Consider the following 18,963-nt stretch of genomic DNA (forward strand, 5'->3'; position numbering starts at 1 on the left):
AGTATCTCACAGAATGTCCTGGTGGTAGATGATCAACAGCTGTTAGGAATTAGTTTACTCGTAATACCCTAGCATCATAGTTTGCACATATAAGATGTGAAGACTTTGAACTTGAGAGAAAAGACCGCAATGAGATATTGCTCATTGCCTGTCAACAGACAGTCCCCCCCACCTTTCCCTGTTAATAGTACCCAAAGTTTGCTCAAATGTAAAAGAAAGATCCTTAATCCTGGGGAAGGTAGGAATGCAACAGACAGCCTGCTCCCCCGACCTTCCTCTGTCAATTTTGCTCAAGTATTAAAGAAAGACCCTTAATCCCAGGGAAGGTACGAATGCATCACGGTCATCTAAACCAGTCATGGTAATCCTATCCCCCTTTGCTAGTTATGGTGCAGTTCTGGCCAATGGACGTAAAGAACACTCTACCAGGGGGCTTCTAGAAAAGGTTTTCTCCCCCAGAGAGATTCTTGAGAAAGTGTTTAGTCATATTCCCTCTTTGTACCAGGATTTGTCTGTGTGGAATTGTAGCATCCATCTTGTGACCCTGAAGTAGCAAGCTGGAGAACAAAAGGCCACCATGCTTCGAACCACCCGAGCGCAAACGGTCTGGGTCCCTGATGGGATTGCTGGGCCCCTGAACCAAATCTGGAACCACTTACTTCCAGAGCTTTCATGAGGTGTTAAAAGAAAAAAAGATTACCTCTGATTTAACAGTTAGGGATTCTGTTCATTGTAGCCTAAAAGCATTTGCTTACCTCCCATTCCCTGTCATTTATTTTTGAACTTTACCGATACGTGATACACCTGTGGTTCTCATATTAGTGTGCACAGAATCACCTGGAGGGCTCCACGCCGAGTTTACAAATCGGCAGGTCAGGGATAGGGCCTGGACTTCTGCATTTCTTTTTTTCTTTTTTTTTCTTTTTTAGATTTTTGTTTTTAACGTTTATTTATTTTTGAGACAGAGAGAGAGACAGAGCATGAACGGGGGAGGGTCAGAGAGAGAGGGAGACACAGAATCCGAAGCAGGCTCCAGGCTCTGAGCCATCAGCCCAGAGCCCGACGCGGCGCTCGAACTCACAGATCGCGAGATCGTGACCTGAGTTGAAGTCGGACGCTTAACCGACTGAGCCACCCAGGTGCCCCTGGACTTCTGCATTTCTAATAAGTTTCCAGGTGATGTCAATGTTGTTGGTCCAAGGATCCCACTTTGAGAACCACTGTGTAGATACGCAAGACATTTTTATTGAAATAAATTTACAGAAATATCCATGAATCTTCTTCCTGGCAGTGGAGAAAAGAAAGCTACTGAACAACATTTCCTAAGAACACAGATGCAAAACCTCTTAATAGTTCAGCAAAATAAATTCAACAATATGTAAAATGGATGAGAGATCATGACCAAGTGGGGTTTATACTAGGAATGCAAGGTTGGTTTCACATTTGAAACTCAATTGAATTTCAAATGTGAAACCACATTAACTGGCTAAGAAAGAGAAAATGGGGACGCCTGGGCTGCTCAGTCAGTTAAGCATCTGACTTTGGCTCAGGTCATGATCTCACGGTTCGTGGGTTCAAGCCCCGTGTCAGGCTCCGTGCTTATAGCACAGAGCCTGCTTGGGATTCTCTCTCTCCCCCAAAATATATAAACCTCTACAGTAGGGAAAAAAAAAAAAAAAAAATAAAAAAAACAAAAAAAAAAAAAAGAATTAAAAAAAAAAGAAAGTACCATTATCTCAAAGTTGCAGGAAAAGCATCTGAAAAAAAAAAAGACCAAAAACAAATTATTAAAAAAAAAAACAAATTCTGCAATCTAGGAGTAGAAGGGAACTTGCTGAACTGCAAACAGCATCCATGGAGAGCTCTATCTATACAAACCCTCTAGGAGATCCCATCTGGCCCCGCAATTTTTAAATATTACTTATATTCTGGTGTTTTCCTACATTGCCATGACCCCAGACCTCTGAACCACAGACTGCCCCCCAGCTTCGTCCTTTGACATGTCTCCAGTGTCTGATCAGCATCTCAAACTCAACGTGCCCCAAACAGAACAGATTTCCTGATCCCCCCTCTTCTGAGTTCCCCTGTGGTATGCAGCCTAAAATTAAGGCCCAATCCCGTGTGGTGTCCTGACATCTGGTGAAACTGGGAGGGCCTCAAGTGGCCTAACTGCAACTTACCCTCCCTACTCTGCTCTGTGGATCGGGTCCCCTAATCAAACACACCTCATGAAGAAGACCAAGGGGCTGCTGAGTACCAGGTTTGAGCTCCCCGCTGCCCATCGGATTATTCAAATAAGCCAATGACACCCTCGGGCAGGAACCAGGGGTCACTCCTTCCCCCTGATACTGCAGAGCCTGCCTCCCACGCTCCCGGTTGTTCCCCGTTCCCAAGCATGCCCGCCCCCCCTCCGCCTTGGCCCTATGTTGTGTGCTGTGTCCTCTCCCGGGTGGTAAGTACATACGATCTATAAACTGCTGTCAACCTCATCTATTCAATGTCAGGTACAGTGTGTTTGGCTAGTCCCACAACCTTCTAACCCAGCGGTTAACTTCCCTCACACACAGGGGGAACAGCAGGAAATTAAAGGAGCCCCACCTTGATAAATGGTACCTTAATTAGCTACTCGGGAAAAAAAAAATTGGGTATTTTGATTTCTCACACCCACAACCAATCTATCACCACATCCTTATTAGTTCACACTTAAACTGTATCTGGGATCTAATCCCTTCTCGCCACTTCCGCATCGTCTGTAGTCCCCACCACCACCGTGGCCCCAACAAGGACAGTAGGCTCTAATGAGGCCTCTGCCTCTGCACCGTGTGTTCACCACAGGGCAAAGCGGGCCTTCTAGGACACAGGTTTGATCACATCATTCTTTTGCTCAACATTTTCTAATGGCTTCCTATGATACCTTTGGGATCAAACCCAAAGCCCTTACCAGGGCCTTGAATGCAGATTCTTCCATTTCATGTGCTATTAATCTCCCTTTCAACCATAACATTCCAGCTGCCCCGGACCACAGGGTATTCCTTGAATCCATCAAGCATACCCCTGCCTCAGAGCCTTTGCACGTCTCCTCTGCCTGGAATAACCTTCCCCTGGGAGGTTATTAAGCTCCACGGCTTAGGCCACTGGTTGTACTTCATAGCAGTTGATCTCTGCTCAAGGTCACCTCCCAGGGGCCTTCCTCAATCTCCTTTGATAAAAAGGCCCACCCTTATCACCCTTGCCTTGCTTTTTCTTCATCGTATTTCCTTAGCCCAACTATTATATGTTTGGTTACTACCTGCCCCCACCCAATTAGAGTAGAAGATCCTTCAAGGCAGGGACCTTGTTTAATGCTGTTATCTCCAGTGCCTGGAATATGCCCAGAACACAGGAGTTGCTCAGCATTGCGTGAATAACCTGTGAACAAGAAGGCCTGACTTTCCAATATCCTCACCAGATAGTCAAAACCTTTATAAATCTTTGGCAATCTAACATGTGGGAAATAGTATCTATTTTAATTTGTATTTCTTTAATATGACCGGGGTGGAGTATCCTATCATTTTTTGGCTTGGCCTTTGTATTTCTTTTTTCCAGAAAGCTATCTTTTCATACCTCTTGCTCGGTTTGCCTTTTTTCTGTTGCTTTGCAAGAGCTATTGATACATGAAAGAAATTAGTCCTGTGTCCGTCATGTGCTGCAAATATATTTTCCTAACGTGCCATTTGCCTGTGGCTTTGTAGTCTTTCCCTTTTGGCTTCTGGTTTTGGGGCATGCTCAGAAAGTCCTTCTGCACTCCAAGATCATCCAGACAGCTATACTCGTTTACTTCTAACACTGTAACGTATATGTGGATGTAAAGGTTACGACGTTTGGATCTTTGATCCATCCGGGATTTCCTCTGGGGCATAAAGAATAAGGAAGCGATCTAGTTCGGAAAGCAAATTTAGCTTTAAAATACAATGAATACAAATTTCCAGGTATTATTTATAAAACTTATTTTAATTTTGTCAAGGAACATTCATAATTTAAAAAATAATACAGAGTTCACTTGTTTTCCAATACACGTTTTTAGAAGCACATTGGCTACATATGTGTGTCTATGTAAGCATGTATATGTAATAAAATTCTACTTTCCGCGATTCTCTGGAATATTATAATTTGACATTATTGTCACTATTGAGATATTTTCCCAAGAGAGTTTCGATTTCATTTTTCTCAGTATTTTCTCCCTTTCCTGGATCTTGAAGATTTCTTTTTCGTTTTCCCGTATTTTGTTTTGAAAAGTCTCTTTTCAATTAAGCTTACTTCTTCATGGAGAAAAGAGGTCTTTATCCTTAGCAGGAAGGCGAAGAGGTTTATTATAAACTGATAACTCAGAGAAAAATTTGATTCTTCATAGGTCGTCACATGTTTACAATAGCTAGAAAGGGAAGAAAAAGGAAGAAGTTATCTCAAAATGGCCATTTGGAAATGTATGCACCTATCCCTGACACATCCACTAAACAACCTAGCAAGTATATGCGGTTCGGCTTAAAACAGTACTCTGAGTTGGGAGGAAACTTAGAACACTGGCAAATCTCCTTAATTGTAGAGGACAAGAGGTCAGCACCACCCATAGCTACCAGGCCAGGGTACCGGACGCCCCAGAGCCAGGCCTCACAATTCCTCGCCCAGACGTCCTTCCGTCCCAGGTGGACTGCTCTCCTTATCCGGCTCGAGGCAAACAACGGCACACAGGAAGGGATTCTGGGCGTATTTTTTAAAATAAAAGAAAATAAATAATCCCTAATCCCCACCCAAAATAAGACACCAGCCTTGATAACGTAGCCCGCAATCTTGTGCCTATTACAGAAACAAGAGTGTACAAAGCAATTTCGCTTATCTTAAAAAGTAGTAGAACCTGAATCTGAGCAAATCTCCAACTACCACCAAATCTCTAATTACGGATCTCTAACTCATTCTAACTCTCCGTCTCTAACTATACTAAGGTGTAGGCAATCCAGGGCACAGACGAACTAGTCTCAGGGGCTGTGATCAGCAAAATGCAGGCTATGGGAAATTATACAGAACAAAAGGCCTGGGTTCTTCAACAAGTAATTTTTCCCTGCCAGGGGTGTAAAAAAAAAAAAAAAAAAAAAAAAAAAAAGGCATACAAGGGGAATTTACAAACGAAAACACTTAAGGAACACCTTGGCTACTTGCAGTGTATAGGCCTTATTTGGATTGAATTCTATTAAAAATTTCGTAGCAATTGGAAAAATCTAAACATTGGCTACATGTTTGATAGTATTACAGAATTACTATTAGTTTTTAAATGTCTGATTAATGCTATATGGTTTGGTTTTTAAAAATATTATGACATTTGAGATATGCTTCCAGATAATCTGGGGGTGGGGGTGAGGAGGGAGTCGGCGTGGGTGAAGCAAGTCCAGTCACGCTAACGGCAGTTAAAGCCGAATGACAGGTACAGGGAGGAGGGTTCATTAAACCAGTCTCTCTATTTTTTAATATACTTGACATTTTCCATAATAAGAAGCTTAAAAAACAAGTAAACAACATACACAGGATATGCGCTTTTAGGATTTATCTAACATAGATGATCCTCGGTTCCTGAAAGTTAATGTTTGCCCCACAAAACTCTGCCCCCGTCAGTTGCGACTAAGGACAACTATACTTGGTTCTCTGACCTGTAAAATAGGAAAAGATACCAGTGCCTGTCGCCGAGAGTAGACAAAAGCATTGAATGAGAACATATATTAAGCACTTAACCCTATGGTTGGCACATAGCAGGGGCTCAAAAATGTTCACTTCCACTATACTCCTTTGAAATTGATTTTTGTTTTCACTTAAAGTCTGAAGACTACTCGAATGATGATATACAACAAAGCCAACCTCCTACCATATTCACTAAGAGGAAATTTAAAAGCCTCAACTATTCATTGATTGGTTTAACAGAAATCAAATATAAGCCATTTACATGAATTCTCACAAAATGGTGCCCTCTTTTCTTTTAAATTTCAGCTATTGTAAGAGAGATTCTTTCAGACAAACAGTTACAACCAAAAGGGTTGTTACCTTGGGAGGCTCTACCTCTATACCAGAAAGATAACAAAAGACATACAAATTATTTGCTCCCATAAGGGCTTTTATTTTTAAGCTGAATCCCTACGAATACCTTCGAAGGATTATATTCTTCATCACAAACTCAGAAAACTATCCTAGAGTTATAAGCCATCAAACTGAATATAACATACAACAGTTTGTTATTGCCAAGTATTCTGCTGTGAGAAGAACAAGGGCCAGCTGATGTTCCTTGATCTCTGACACGGAAAATAAATGAGTGTGGCAAATGGATGCTATAAGAATATGCTTACACAAACAATTTTATGTGAAGGGATGAAGCATAGGTTTACATTTAAAAGAGGGGGCAGTCAGTGTAAAGGTACATTTGAACTTCCTCATGAGAGCTTCCTTGAAAGAAGTTCAAATGTCTGCAAAAAGAATAGTTTCGCAAGTCTGTATACGTACAAAAATAAACCTGCTAACACGAGTTGATGTTTTGGTGGTCTGAAATAGGTTCAAATCTGGCATGTGACATATTTGAGTACTTTTTTTTTACTATAGTTTAAAATACTAGTTAAAATTAAAATTTTTATTTATTTTAAAAAGTTTTTAAAATATTTACTTATTTTTGAGAGAGAGACAGACAGACAGGCAGACAGACACAGCGTGAAGCGGAGAGGGGCAGAGAGAGAGGGAGACACAGAATCCGAAGCAGGGTCCAGGCTCCGAGCTGTCAGCACAGAACCTGATACGGGGCTTGAACTCATGAACTGTGAAGTCATGACCAGAGTCAAAGTTGGATGCTTAACTGAAACCCTAACCGGATGCCTCTAAAATAAAAAATTTTAAGTTCAAATAAGATTTTTGTGGGAGCAAAAAAAAAAAAAAAGTGTGTGTGTGTGTGTGTGTGTGTGTGTGTGTGTACATCCAAAGCCTCTCCATTTCCCATGGGTGGCAACTTGAAATACCATGGCTGCTCCTCTTCCTGCGGAAGGGGAGAGGAACCACCGGCTCGTCTCAGGGAGGTCAAGGGCAGACACCTGATTAGCCAGTGCCTCCAACAGGCCTTCAGACCGAGCTAACTGCCAGCAACTGGCCTACCTACAGACGGGCGCTTGTGGCAACTGAGGAGTATGAGGGGCATTTTGATTCATGAAGACGGCTGGCTCCGCCTCAGATAAGAAGGATAAACGGCCTCTCGTCGAGAGGTGCTCTTGTCCTCCTTGCCTAGTCCTCCAGGCCTGAGAGTTCGCACGAGATTTTACAGACGTGGGTCTTCCGTGTGACAAAATTCTCTACGCAGCTGAAGATCTGCTCTCCTCAGCATCGGAACACTTCATTTTAACCATTTTGTACGGACACCTTTTAAAACCGAATGATGCGTGACTCGGGTATCTTAAACGGAGCACGTTCGATATAATGTGTTTTAGCCTTTACAATTATATTGTTACCGGCTGTCCATTTTTGCTGTAAAAATACTAGAAAATACAGCTAAGAAAAACAAACCCGAAGAGAATGCACACGGCGTGTGGGTCTTGCTCTGTGTTCAAGCGGAGACCCCATCGGGCTTATCTTGTGGCGTGGAGGGACTGGACTGCGTGTCATGAATGAACTGCAGACCGCTGTCATTTGAATTCTTCTGTCTGCTTCTGCTTCTGATGCCGGCTCCTCTACCGTTTACCGGGTGGGTGTCACTTACGTTTGCTGTCAAGATGATTATCGGCACAGCCCTTGTCGGTGTCCCTCCTACTTTGTTTCTTTTGACGATGCGGAGTTTGGAAATCAGACAACTCGGCCTGACAGAAATACGCCCGAAGGCAGAGTAAGCAGGCTGTGAGCGAGGGGCCGAGGGGCTTTCTGAGAAAAGTGCATCAGCTCTAGTCCTGGACCCTGGGGCGTTTTTATTGGTTCGCTGAAGCCTTTTTTGCTCACCCTCTGGTTCTAGGCTATGGTCGAAATAGGCAAGGTTGACAGAATTTTGGCGCATAAAGTCACGGTATCACTGATGCTTCGTCTATAGGTTATAATTTTTAGCCTTAACAGTTGACGCAGAGAGAAAAAAATCTCCGCTGTTTCAACTCTGACTATGCCAAGGTCTCTTTGTAACTGTCTTCTATCACCGTATGACATCTGTGAAGAACGTCTAGAAATACACTGACTGCGCCACGGGAAAAGCATAAAGGTACAATGAGCGCCTCCCTCCCTCCCTCGGGACTGACCCTGCAGGTGGACGAGACAGAAGGGCGCCAGGTCACCACTTCCTAACGTACTGGTCTCACGCGGGGGCCCCTCACTGGCCGGGACTACGACCTTTTCTCTTCCTTTCGATGAAATCTGAAAACCTGAAAGAGTCGTTGCGCTGACCACTGCAAAGGAATGTATCACCTCAGACACGGAGCTGACCCGGGGGTCGGGATTCCAGCATTTCCCTGTTGCTGCTAAGACGGCGGCACCCCAGTCATTCGAGACTCTGCTCAGCCTTTCTTAAGCAGTAAATTTGAATGCAGATGACTTCATTTTGTTATTTACTTTTGGATTTTCTACAGTTTACTTACCTTTGATTGACACTCAACTTAGGAAGAGAAACTCTTTAACAGAAAGTTAGGTTTCCTGAAAACAATGATCACAGTTATCATTTACTGAGATTTACTAGGTGCCAGACACCAAACATCTCATTTAATTCTCATCTCTATTTTCCACTCATTCATTCAACGAATAATTGGCGAGCACCTAGGCCCCGTTTTAGCCTCTGGGAGCTTTCATTAATTCATTAAGACAGAGTCCCTGCACTCAAGGACCTTACAGTCTATTCTAGTGTGAGAAGGCAGGCAAGTAAGCAAATATAATAACAGTCTAGTCAATAGTGACAGAAGCTATAAGAAAGAAAAAATAGGCAAGGGGAATAGGGGGTGATGAGGTGTGTGTGTGTGGGGTGGGGGGTAGCTGGTGCTAGTTTACACGGGCTGGTGAAGAGAAACTACAGCAAACACCTGAGAGAAGTGAGCCCTTGAGGACACATGGAGGAAGGCCACTCCGGGCTGGGGGCACAACAGGTGCAAAGGCCGGCGTGAGGAGGGTGCTTGGCCAGCTCGAGCAACGGCGAGGAGGCCGGCGTGAGCAAAGGCAGTGAACACGCAGAAAAGGAGGGAAGCAGGGAAGGTCAGAGAGCTCTGGAGGGTCTTCGGACTTTCCTGTGAGTGAGAGGGGAGCCCGTGGAGGTTTCGAGAAGAGGGCAAAGATCGGCATCACGCGCTGTTTGCGCCACGGGAAGAACAGAAGGACGTGAGCCCCCCCCTCACTCGCGCAAACGCTGGTTTTGCAACTGGGGCAACAGAGCCGTAGAGCGGGAAGTGACCTGCTCGCTGTGGGCAGAGCGGAGCCGGGGGACGGACAGCCGGCTGCACTGGCACATCCTCTTTACGGGGAGACTGCCGGACAGACAGTTTCTATGCATCAAGACTGAGATTAGTATCAGATGAGCTTGGTGTAAAAATACAAAGTCACAACGAAAAAAAGTCTTTATATCCTAAAACTCTTTTCAGCTTTGTTGAGATAGTATCGACACGACGTCTGTTAAGTTCAAAGCGTGCGACGTACATGTCGTGAAAGGATTATCGCAGTAAAGTGAGTTAACACCTCCATCCCTAAAACTCTTAAACGGGACTCAATGCATTAATTCCAATTTTCTTGATTCTAAGCCCAACATCTTCTTCTTCTTTTTTTTTTTTTTAATTTTTTTAACGTTTATTCATTTTCCAGAGATGGAGAGAAACAGAGCATGAGCAGGGGAGGGGCAGAGAGAGGGGGAGACACAGAATCCAAAGCAGGTTCCAGGCTCTGAGCTGTCAGCACAGAGCCGATGCGGGGCTCGAACCCACGGACCGTGAGATCATGACCTGAGCTGACATCAGAAGGTTAACCAACTGAGCCACCCAGGTGCCCCGCCCAACATCTTCTAATTCCAACAAATGACTTATCTGGTCCTCACGACACCTCTAATTTTAGGTGACTTTTTGAATTAGAAAAGAATACTGCTTCATGCCAAACGAGGGATTTCATGATTTTTTTTTTATCCTTTGATTTTTTAAAAGCATCACATACCTTCTACAGAATTTCTGGGTACTTAGCCAGTAGAGTGAGTTCTTGGTTGTCAGTGACTGGCCTTTGTTCTTCAGGATCCCCTGGAGGCTGTGTCTGTGGAAACAGGTTCTGGCCGCGTCTCCTTCAGCCCAGTTGAACTGAAAACTTGAAGGCTTTTTTCTTCCAACAGTTGGTGTTGAATCAACCAATGTGCTAAATTGTTTTTGTAGATCCACCACCATTTCTGGAAATGGGAGGAAAAAAGGAAAGGAATAAAATGAAAACTAATGTTAAATCACAGATACTGCCTGTAGTTTACTTGTTAGTAACGTACTAACGTCGGTTTCTGAGTTTTGATAAACGCACCAAGATAATGAAAGGCGAAAACAATAAGGGAAACAGACTGGATGAGGGACACTGGGGAACTACTTAAAAAAGACTAAAATGGTAAATTTTATATTATGTATTTTTACCACAATTGGGGGGGGGGGGAAATTAACAAGACAACCTAAAGGCAATTCTCCAAACCAAAGAGTTCTGAGTGTCACAGAAAGATAGGATTTCAGATTTTGGTGGGAACTTAAGTTCTGTTTTAAAAAATGCAACGTTCCTGAAATAGATTCCCATGGAGATTTCTTGCAGATGATGATGTTTCTTTGGATGTGCATTGAAACGCTTGTTGAAGAAGTAAAAAAAAGTTCCTTCGGCACTCACTTTTTTTTTTAACTATTTTTATTTATTTAACGCAATCTCTACACCCAAAGTGGGGCTCAAACTCACGACCCCCATATCAAGAGTAGCATGCTCTTCTGACTGAGCCAGCCAGGCACCCCTAGGCACGCCCTTTTCAAGTCAAGATATTTAGCTTTTCTACATGGTGATGCTACGGGGCATTAACAGAAACCGCAACTCACCTCTTCTTTTAAATGCCACTGCTCTGTCAATGGATGAGTGGTAGAGTGGCTTTTCGCTTTTCCACAGATACCTGCACAACACAGAAAAACATGCGGAGTACGATGGAGAAGAAATGGACCTAAACACAGTTCAGAAAAGTTTCTCTGAAGCGACCTCTGAAATTCCTGCTGTTCGGTGCCGTACCTCTGCCTTGGAATGACCTACTGACACGGGTCTGTAGCACTTAGGTCATAGATGTAAGTGAGGAGCGCTGAAGGTGACAGCAAGCCAACAGAATGACGTGCTCATCCCCAAACTCTCCCAGGTGTCATAAGGTCCTGAAGAAGCTATGAATTATATAAAAATGTAGAAATGGTTTCCTTCACCATAAAATTCTCTTGCTGTCTGTTCTCATAAAGTGAAACCACCTAAGAAACAACTGTTCTTTGTGCCTTGGCCAACTGCCCTTTTGCTGAGGATTAAATCAGAGGTGTCCTGATTCTGGTAACTCATACGAGGTGAACAGTCAGCACCAAGCTTCTGATGTAGTGATGCGATCGATGCTGATAAGTGACAGTTTTCCTGAAAATTATGTACGAACTAAATTTTAGTGAACCATACGTTTAAAATATATCCGAGAGCTTGTCACTGAAACTTAAGGGAAACAAGTTTGTGATTCTTTCAAATATCTTTTTTGTTATTTATTTTCTTAAATAATAAGTGTTAACAATGTACTCAGGGGGGAAAATAATAAAGAAGTTTCCTAAATGCTTTAATCCCAATCAGTGAATAAACCCGCTATTAAAAATTCCTTGTGGGGGTGCCTGGGTGGCTCAGTAGGTTGAGCGTCTGACTTTGGCTCAGGTCACGATCTCACGGTTCGTGAGTTCGAGCCCTGCATCGGGCTCTGTGCTGATAGCTCAGAGCCTGGAGCCTGCTTCGGATGCTGTGTCTCCCTCTCTCTCTGCCCCTCTCCCCACCCAAAATAAACAAACATTAAAAAATTAAGAAAAAAATTCCTTGTGATACCTAATCTAGATAGATTTTCTTATGCATTTATAATAAATGCCTCTACAGGTAGCAATTGTGCTATAATCAAGAAGGCATTATTTCCTTGGGGTCATACGCCTAGAAAATGGGAAAAGCGATGTAAAATGACATTTTAGCTGTCTAAACACTCCTTCTTTAAATTTGTACTTTGCTTACCTCTTCCCCAAACTACAAAAGCTACAAAAAACAGAGGCACGTCACAAAGTCCTAATGCTTTCTGTAGGAATCCTATATCCTTCCCACCAGTCTTCCCATTCTATTTCTCAACTATTAAAACCTAAGGTATAATTTACATACCCCCCCCTCCCCCACAGCTCAGTGTACAGGTCGGCCGGCTCAGACACACACACACACAGCGGCGTAACGACCACCATGGTGAGTATACAGAGCAGGCCCGTCAACCCAACGTCTCCCGTGCCTCTTCACAGACAACCCCTCCTCACGCTCTCACGTCCCTGATCTCGAGCCACTACTGATGTTTTTCCATCTCTCGAATTTAGCCTTTCCCAGAATGCCATATAAAGGGAATCATACCACATGTCACCTTTGGGGACTTTTATTCAGCATAATGCATTTCAGTCATTCGTATTGTGGATGCATCCGAAGTCTGTTCTTTCACTGCCGAACAGTATCTCATTGTACAGACATATTCCGCTCGGTTTATCCATTCACCTGCTGGAGGGCATTTGGGTTGTCGCCACTTTTTGGCCATTGTGAATGGAACCCGTACAAACATTCGAATGGTGATTTTTACGTGAAGTTGTCATTTCACTTGGGTAAATATGTAAGAGTGAAATTACTACATAGTGTTATTAATGTTTAAATGTATGTTTAACATTATGAGAAACAGTCAAACTTCCAAAATGGCTGAACCATTTTGAATGCCCACATTTGGTATGGTCTTTTTTTGTTCATGTCGCTTTGTTTTTGGCCATTCTAACTGGTGTGTAATGATATCTTGTTGTGGTTTTAATTTGCATTTCCCTATTAACTAATGATATTGAGCATCATTTCATACATCTTTAAAATTTTTTTTTAAATAAGGTCAGCTGCTGCTTCTTTTTTTTAATGTTTATTTATTTATTTTTGAAAGTGTGAGAGAGAGAGAGAGAGAGAGAGAGAGAGAGAGAGAGAGAGACCCCGTGTGCGTGCATAGGGGGAAGGGGCAGAGACAGAGGGAGACAGAGAATCCCAAGCCGGCTCTTTGTTCTCAGTGCAGAGCCCAACACGAGGCTTGAACGCATGAACCATAAGATCATGACCTGAGCCAAAATGAAGAGTCAGATGCTTAACTGATTGAGCCACCCAGGGGCCCCATACATCTTCTTTAGTGAAGTATGTAGTGAAATTCAAATCTTTTGTCCATTTAAAAAATTGGGTTTTTTGTCTGTTTTCCTACTGTATGAGAATGCTTAATATTATTCTAGATACAAATCTTTTATCAGGTATGTGATGTGCACATATTTTCTCCCACTGTATCGCTTCTCATTCTCTTAACAGTGTCTTTTGAGGATAGATATTCTTTCTTCTGATGAAGTCCAACTTAGAATTTCTTTCTTTTATAGATCACACTTCTGTTATCATATCTACGGAATTGTGCCTCACCCAAAAGGCTGCAAAGACTTTCTGCACGTGCTTTTAAATTTTCCTCCATGTTCTTCCCAGCATCTTCCGTAACAACTGGAAGTCATGAAGACAAACTCTTAAGCTGTGATTAGGCTTTCAACTACTGTTTATTAATGTTTTTCATGATCTCATACATAGTGACCTATACTTAGCTACAGGAGACACTTTAACATTCCTCTGACAACATGGAAGATGATGTTCAGAATAACGGGAGAAAAAAATTACAAATTTACGTCAACAATAGGGGTGGGGTAGGGTGAAACAGACAGGTAACAGATTGCACACACAGGGGCTGTGTGCCCAAGCACTGGTCAGTAGTGATTCACTTAGCTCAGAGAACCTACTCTATGAAGAAGGATTTTGGTAACAGATCCCCTGGACAGTCTCTTCCCTGGGCACTGTTCTCCCAGCCATTTTGAAGATGCCATTTTGAAAACAGACATCCTCTCTTTGGTCAGTAAATTCTCCCCTAGAGTAGCTAAAAGTCAGCAAGTCTTTGATGTGCAATTGAACGCTGAAATATCAGCTGGGGTTCTAACAGCTATGTCTGAAGTGTGAGTCGGTGCCTGGTTTGAGCTAATGCATGCCTAGTTGCCACCAAGATGCCAAGTGGCACGGCCCCTGAATACCTAGCCTCTCAGGATCGGTCAGGCCGGCCTGCTGGCACCATAAAAGGCCCGACGTCTGGTTCTCCAACATAACCTGAGACAACAGAACAAACTCCTGTTCTTGCTGCTAGTATTTTACCTGCTGAGACCCAACGACTGAGGAGACCTTCCTTCTCTGACAAGGAAGAGGAAGGACCCAGTTTCCTGGGTCCCCACAGGCTGTCAGAAGAAGTTCCCGCCCCACCTCTTCTCTTCCATCACTGTGTCAAACCTGAATCTCGAGAAATTGCTACACCTCTCCCCTTTCTGGCAAGGATCCTCCTCCCCACAGGGCCTCATTCAGCTCCACAAGTCTGTTTCTCTATCTAAAAGCTCTCTCAAATGTAGATGAAAAATTCTACCTATGAAAAATTCTACCTGTGAAAAGTGAAATTTAGGTCTTAGAGCACAAAGCAGGCATTATTATTATCCCTATTTCATTGATGAGGAACCTGGAGTTGAATGAATTCTCATTTTAACTCATTTGAGGAACCTTTATTTTTCTCAAAGTATACAAAATTAGTTGATCAAATGAGGGTTATTCTCAATTTACATACAATACACAGACATTAATTTTTTCTTCAAAGTCTTGTAAAGACTCAAAGTTCTAAGAATCGATATAAAACTCTTCAAACCAGAGATCAACAGAAATGTACTCTATGTTATATAAAATATAATGTCTACGAAAATTTACAAGCGATCCAAATTTCAGTGCACCAAGGCTAAAAAATTAAGTAACTTGCCCATGGTCACACAACTAGTCTGTATGCAATCAGGATTCAAACCCAGCACTGTCCGTCTCTACGGCTACGCTCTTTCCACTCTATCGCAGTGAAACCTACATCAGAACGAGGGTTCAAAGTCAAATGGCGAGACCGACTGAATTAAATATCTTCTCTTTCAGTTTTCTTCTGTTTTGCTTTTTGTGGGGATCTTTATTTGGGGGAATATTCCAACTGCCTGTGTCAGACTGATATCTGTAGTCTTTGTGATACTGGAAAGCAGATGAAAAATGTTCAACTTCGAGAAAGGGGAAGAAGGAGGAATATTAGAAATGGAGGTGAGACTCATGCAAATTATAAAAAATTAATAACTGAGTACAATGTGGTGCTCTGGATTGGATCCCAGGTTAGAAATAGGACATTAATGGAAACACTGGTGACATCCAAATAAAATCTGGAGTCGAGTTAATAGGAACACAAAAAACAAAGTTGATTAGGATATATGGGCTAGTATTTCTAGAAAAAATGTCACAGTGCTGATGAGTGTAACTAATGAAACTTCAGCTTTCAAATAGAAGGTAACGGACCTAGAAATCAAGTAGGTAAATCTAGAACTAGAAGAGATAACATACTTTGCCCTGGCTTCCTCCCATTCTTGTTTTTTCTCATCAATAGATTTCTTCATAACTTGGTACCATTTTCTGAAATCAAACCATGGCTTATCTGAAAGAAATGAAATCCATGATTAGTAGCCAAATAAGTCACATTATAACCACATACCTTGTTCATTTGAGTCTTCATTCATTGACACAAAAAAAAAACACTATGGAGTCAACATTTTGGGGATTAAGGAGCCACTGTGTCTGTACTCCCACATGATTCCTGAGCAATCCGTCACTAAGTTCCTACCTATATTGTGGCCCTAACTAGATTATACTAAAACCATCTCTGTATATGCCTGTTTCTCCTACATTTGACTATCATCTCCTTAAGAAGAGAGGACATATTTTAGCTGTCACTACAATCATGACTCTTCTTCCCAACCCAACGCCCAGCATAGCGTCCGGCACACGGTGAGGCTCCGATATGTCTGCGAATACTTTTGAATTAAGGAACAAATGACTGATAAATGTGCGAAATGGCACTGTAATAGTTGACTCTGGACTTCCAGTTTCATCAGTTCCTATTCCTGTTCTTCCCAATCTGAATCCGAATCCAGAGAATCTAGAGATAAGTAAGAAAGGGGATTGTACTGAATAGCTGGGATGAGTGTGTGCTCAAGATGTCGAGGTTAGAGAGACAACAGAATTGAATGTAGTCGAATATAAGAATTCACTCCTCACTCTTTTACTCAATCCACATGGGGGGATGGGATGATTTCAGAGGGAAAAAAACAAAATTAAAGGTAAATCAGAAAAGAGGATTATAGAGTGAGGGAATCAGAAGAAAGGAAAGGAAGATTATTTTAGTGTCTCTAACACCCAACATGGGGCTCGAACTCACGACTTTGAGATCAAGAGTTGCATGCTCTTTCGACTGAGCCATCCAGGTGCCCCAAGGCTGAATTTGTTTATATATTTTCTAATGAAGACAGTCTCCTTCAATGTGTACCTAAGAATCTTTTCAAATGGCCAGTATCATCATCACTGAATTCAATATGGCATCATAGACCATATTGCCACAGAGGAGCAGGAATTACCAAACTAGCTACGAGGACAGGGAAAAACTATAGTGATTCATGCAACACAAAGTTCTGTGAACTTAAATAAGCCACAACTTCGTTAAACCTCAAGTTCCTCATCAATAATGTGGGGAGGCAGGGGACGGTGGACAGCAGGGAAGCAGAGAGAGTGGGGACGGCGACACTCGCCCCGCTGACAGCAGGGATTTATCTGGAGCATCACAGGGCAGATGATATATCAGAGCCCTCTGTTTACTCTAAATGTCTACACAGTCTATGATGGCCCTTTAGCCTGAGAAGGGACATTAGAAGACATTTTGTTCAACCTTCCACTCTGTGTCGAAACTGACATGAAGCAATGTACAGAAAGAAGTATTCTGCACATATTCTGGAAAGAACTCACGAACTGATTTCTACCGTTAAATCCAAGCTCCTAAAACCAATGTATGTGCAATATTGCGGGGGGGGGGGGGGGGGGGGGGAAAAACTCGAAAAAAAGAAGAAAAGTAGTTTCCAGGGGCTGGGGGTGGGAGATGGGGACAGGTTGGTAAAAGGGTACAAAGTTTTGGCTCTAAGATAAATAAGGTCTGAAAATCTAATGTAAAACATGGTGAGTGTAGTTGATTACACTGTATTGCATCATGGAAATCTGTTAAGGGAATAGGACTTAAATGTTCTCTCTCTCTCTCTCTGTCACACACACACACACACACACACACACACACACACAGGATTAAAATGTGAGGTGATACATGTGTTAATTAACCAGATGAGAGAATCCGTTCACAGTGCCAACAAATATCAAATCACCATGATACACGCTTTAAATATCTTACAATCTTATATGTCAATTATAACCCAATAATAAAGCTGAAATTTTTTTTTAAAAAACCAATGAACATAAATCCTAGTGAGGGAACTAAGAAACTAGAATTGAATTTAAGAATTCATATATTTTCCAAACTGCCCTGAATTGCTCCCAGGCCAGACACTGTGTTAGGCACTAAAGATACATTTAAAAAAAAGAAGAAAGAAAGAAAGACGTGGTCCCTCCCTCTGGAGCTCACAATCTACCTCTCTCTCTCGCTATCGCTTACGTTGCCCTTACTCTCTGCCAGCTTTTCTTAGCACTTTCCAGGTCCTGGCCACCTACCAGGGCTGCACATACCTTGCCCACCAGCTCTAGTTCACCGTGCGAAACCTCCAACAGAAGTTTGTTCGGGAGCGGTTGGGCAGGAGTGGTAAGTTCCGATCTGGGGAGTGGCGGGGTCACGAGCGGGTGTGAAGGGAAGGTAGAAGTTGGGAGAATAAAGGCGGCTTCGCCAGGGGTCGGGGGAGGAGGGGGGTAGGAAGGAAAACATTTCAGGTGGAAGGACCAGGGTGAGCAAAGGCCGAGGCGTTAGAACAGATGGCACAGTCCCAGAAGCGCCAGCATCTTCGCGGTCTAGTGAGGAGAAGCTGGGACTAAAAAAGCTGGCTGGTGTTTACACAGAGTAGGAAATCACTGAAGTTTAGTAGCCTAGATGTATAATTAGGTAATTATATGAAGAAATAATTCTGGCGTAAGGTACAATTTGTATACATGTGTGCATATGTGTGTCCTTGCATATTTTTCAAAGTTTCTTCCTTACATCTCTTGCTTCTTTTAATCCATCACTTGCAACCACTTTGAAGGTGAATGATAAAAAGTTAAGTACCTTCTTTGTTGTTTTCATTATATTTCTCAGCGGTATTAGACAGAGACCTGGAAACACCAATAAGCAAGTCAATTCATTGAGAAATCACTTCTTCGAAGACGGTTGCATTTTGAATTCTTCTTAAAGAAAAGAAAAGTGTAGAATAGTACTTGACACCGATGCCAACTTTGAATGGAGAAGCAAATCCCTACACGCCCTGCCATTGTTTACGGGCATTCGGGAGGGGGGACGCTTCAAGATTCCTTTACTTTCCGAAATGATCTTTAAAGACACACAGCGCCAGGAGCCTACAGGCATACAGATAACGCGCGACAAGATTCTTTAGGATCTGTGTGTGATGATTTAAAGTCCAGAATCAGTGAAGCAATGAGAACATGTGTATCTACCTCAAAATAGCAAGAAAACGCAAGGCAAATAACTTCCTAAGGTAGAATGAAATCTCTGACAACGGGCTGAGTCAAAATTCTTGTAAGAAGTGATTGTCGCTACTAGCCCGTGTTCTACAATAACTG

At 42.6% G+C, this 18,963-nt stretch overlaps 1 protein-coding gene across 3 annotated transcripts in view; it reads right to left on the minus strand.

The window, feature by feature from the left end:
- Positions 1-3,971: 3,971 nt before the first annotated feature.
- TAF1B (TATA-box binding protein associated factor, RNA polymerase I subunit B) overlaps positions 3,972-18,963 on the minus strand; it is a 67,701-nt gene continuing 52,709 nt past the window's right edge. For all 3 annotated transcript variants that reach the window (XM_049652535.1, XM_049652534.1, XM_049652536.1), the window contains 5 exons: positions 18,452-18,498; positions 15,706-15,796; positions 11,049-11,119; positions 10,156-10,378; positions 3,972-4,411 (listed from right to left, as the gene is read on the minus strand). In XM_049652535.1, coding sequence (XP_049508492.1) covers positions 4,207-4,411; positions 10,156-10,378; positions 11,049-11,119; positions 15,706-15,796; positions 18,452-18,498 — 637 coding nt within the window. In that variant the 3' untranslated portion in view covers positions 3,972-4,206. The remainder of the gene's footprint in view (positions 4,412-10,155; positions 10,379-11,048; positions 11,120-15,705; positions 15,797-18,451; positions 18,499-18,963) is intronic.

This window comes from Panthera uncia, assembly GCF_023721935.1.
Source record: "Panthera uncia isolate 11264 chromosome A3 unlocalized genomic scaffold, Puncia_PCG_1.0 HiC_scaffold_12, whole genome shotgun sequence".
NCBI classification, from domain to species: domain Eukaryota; kingdom Metazoa; phylum Chordata; class Mammalia; order Carnivora; family Felidae; genus Panthera; species Panthera uncia.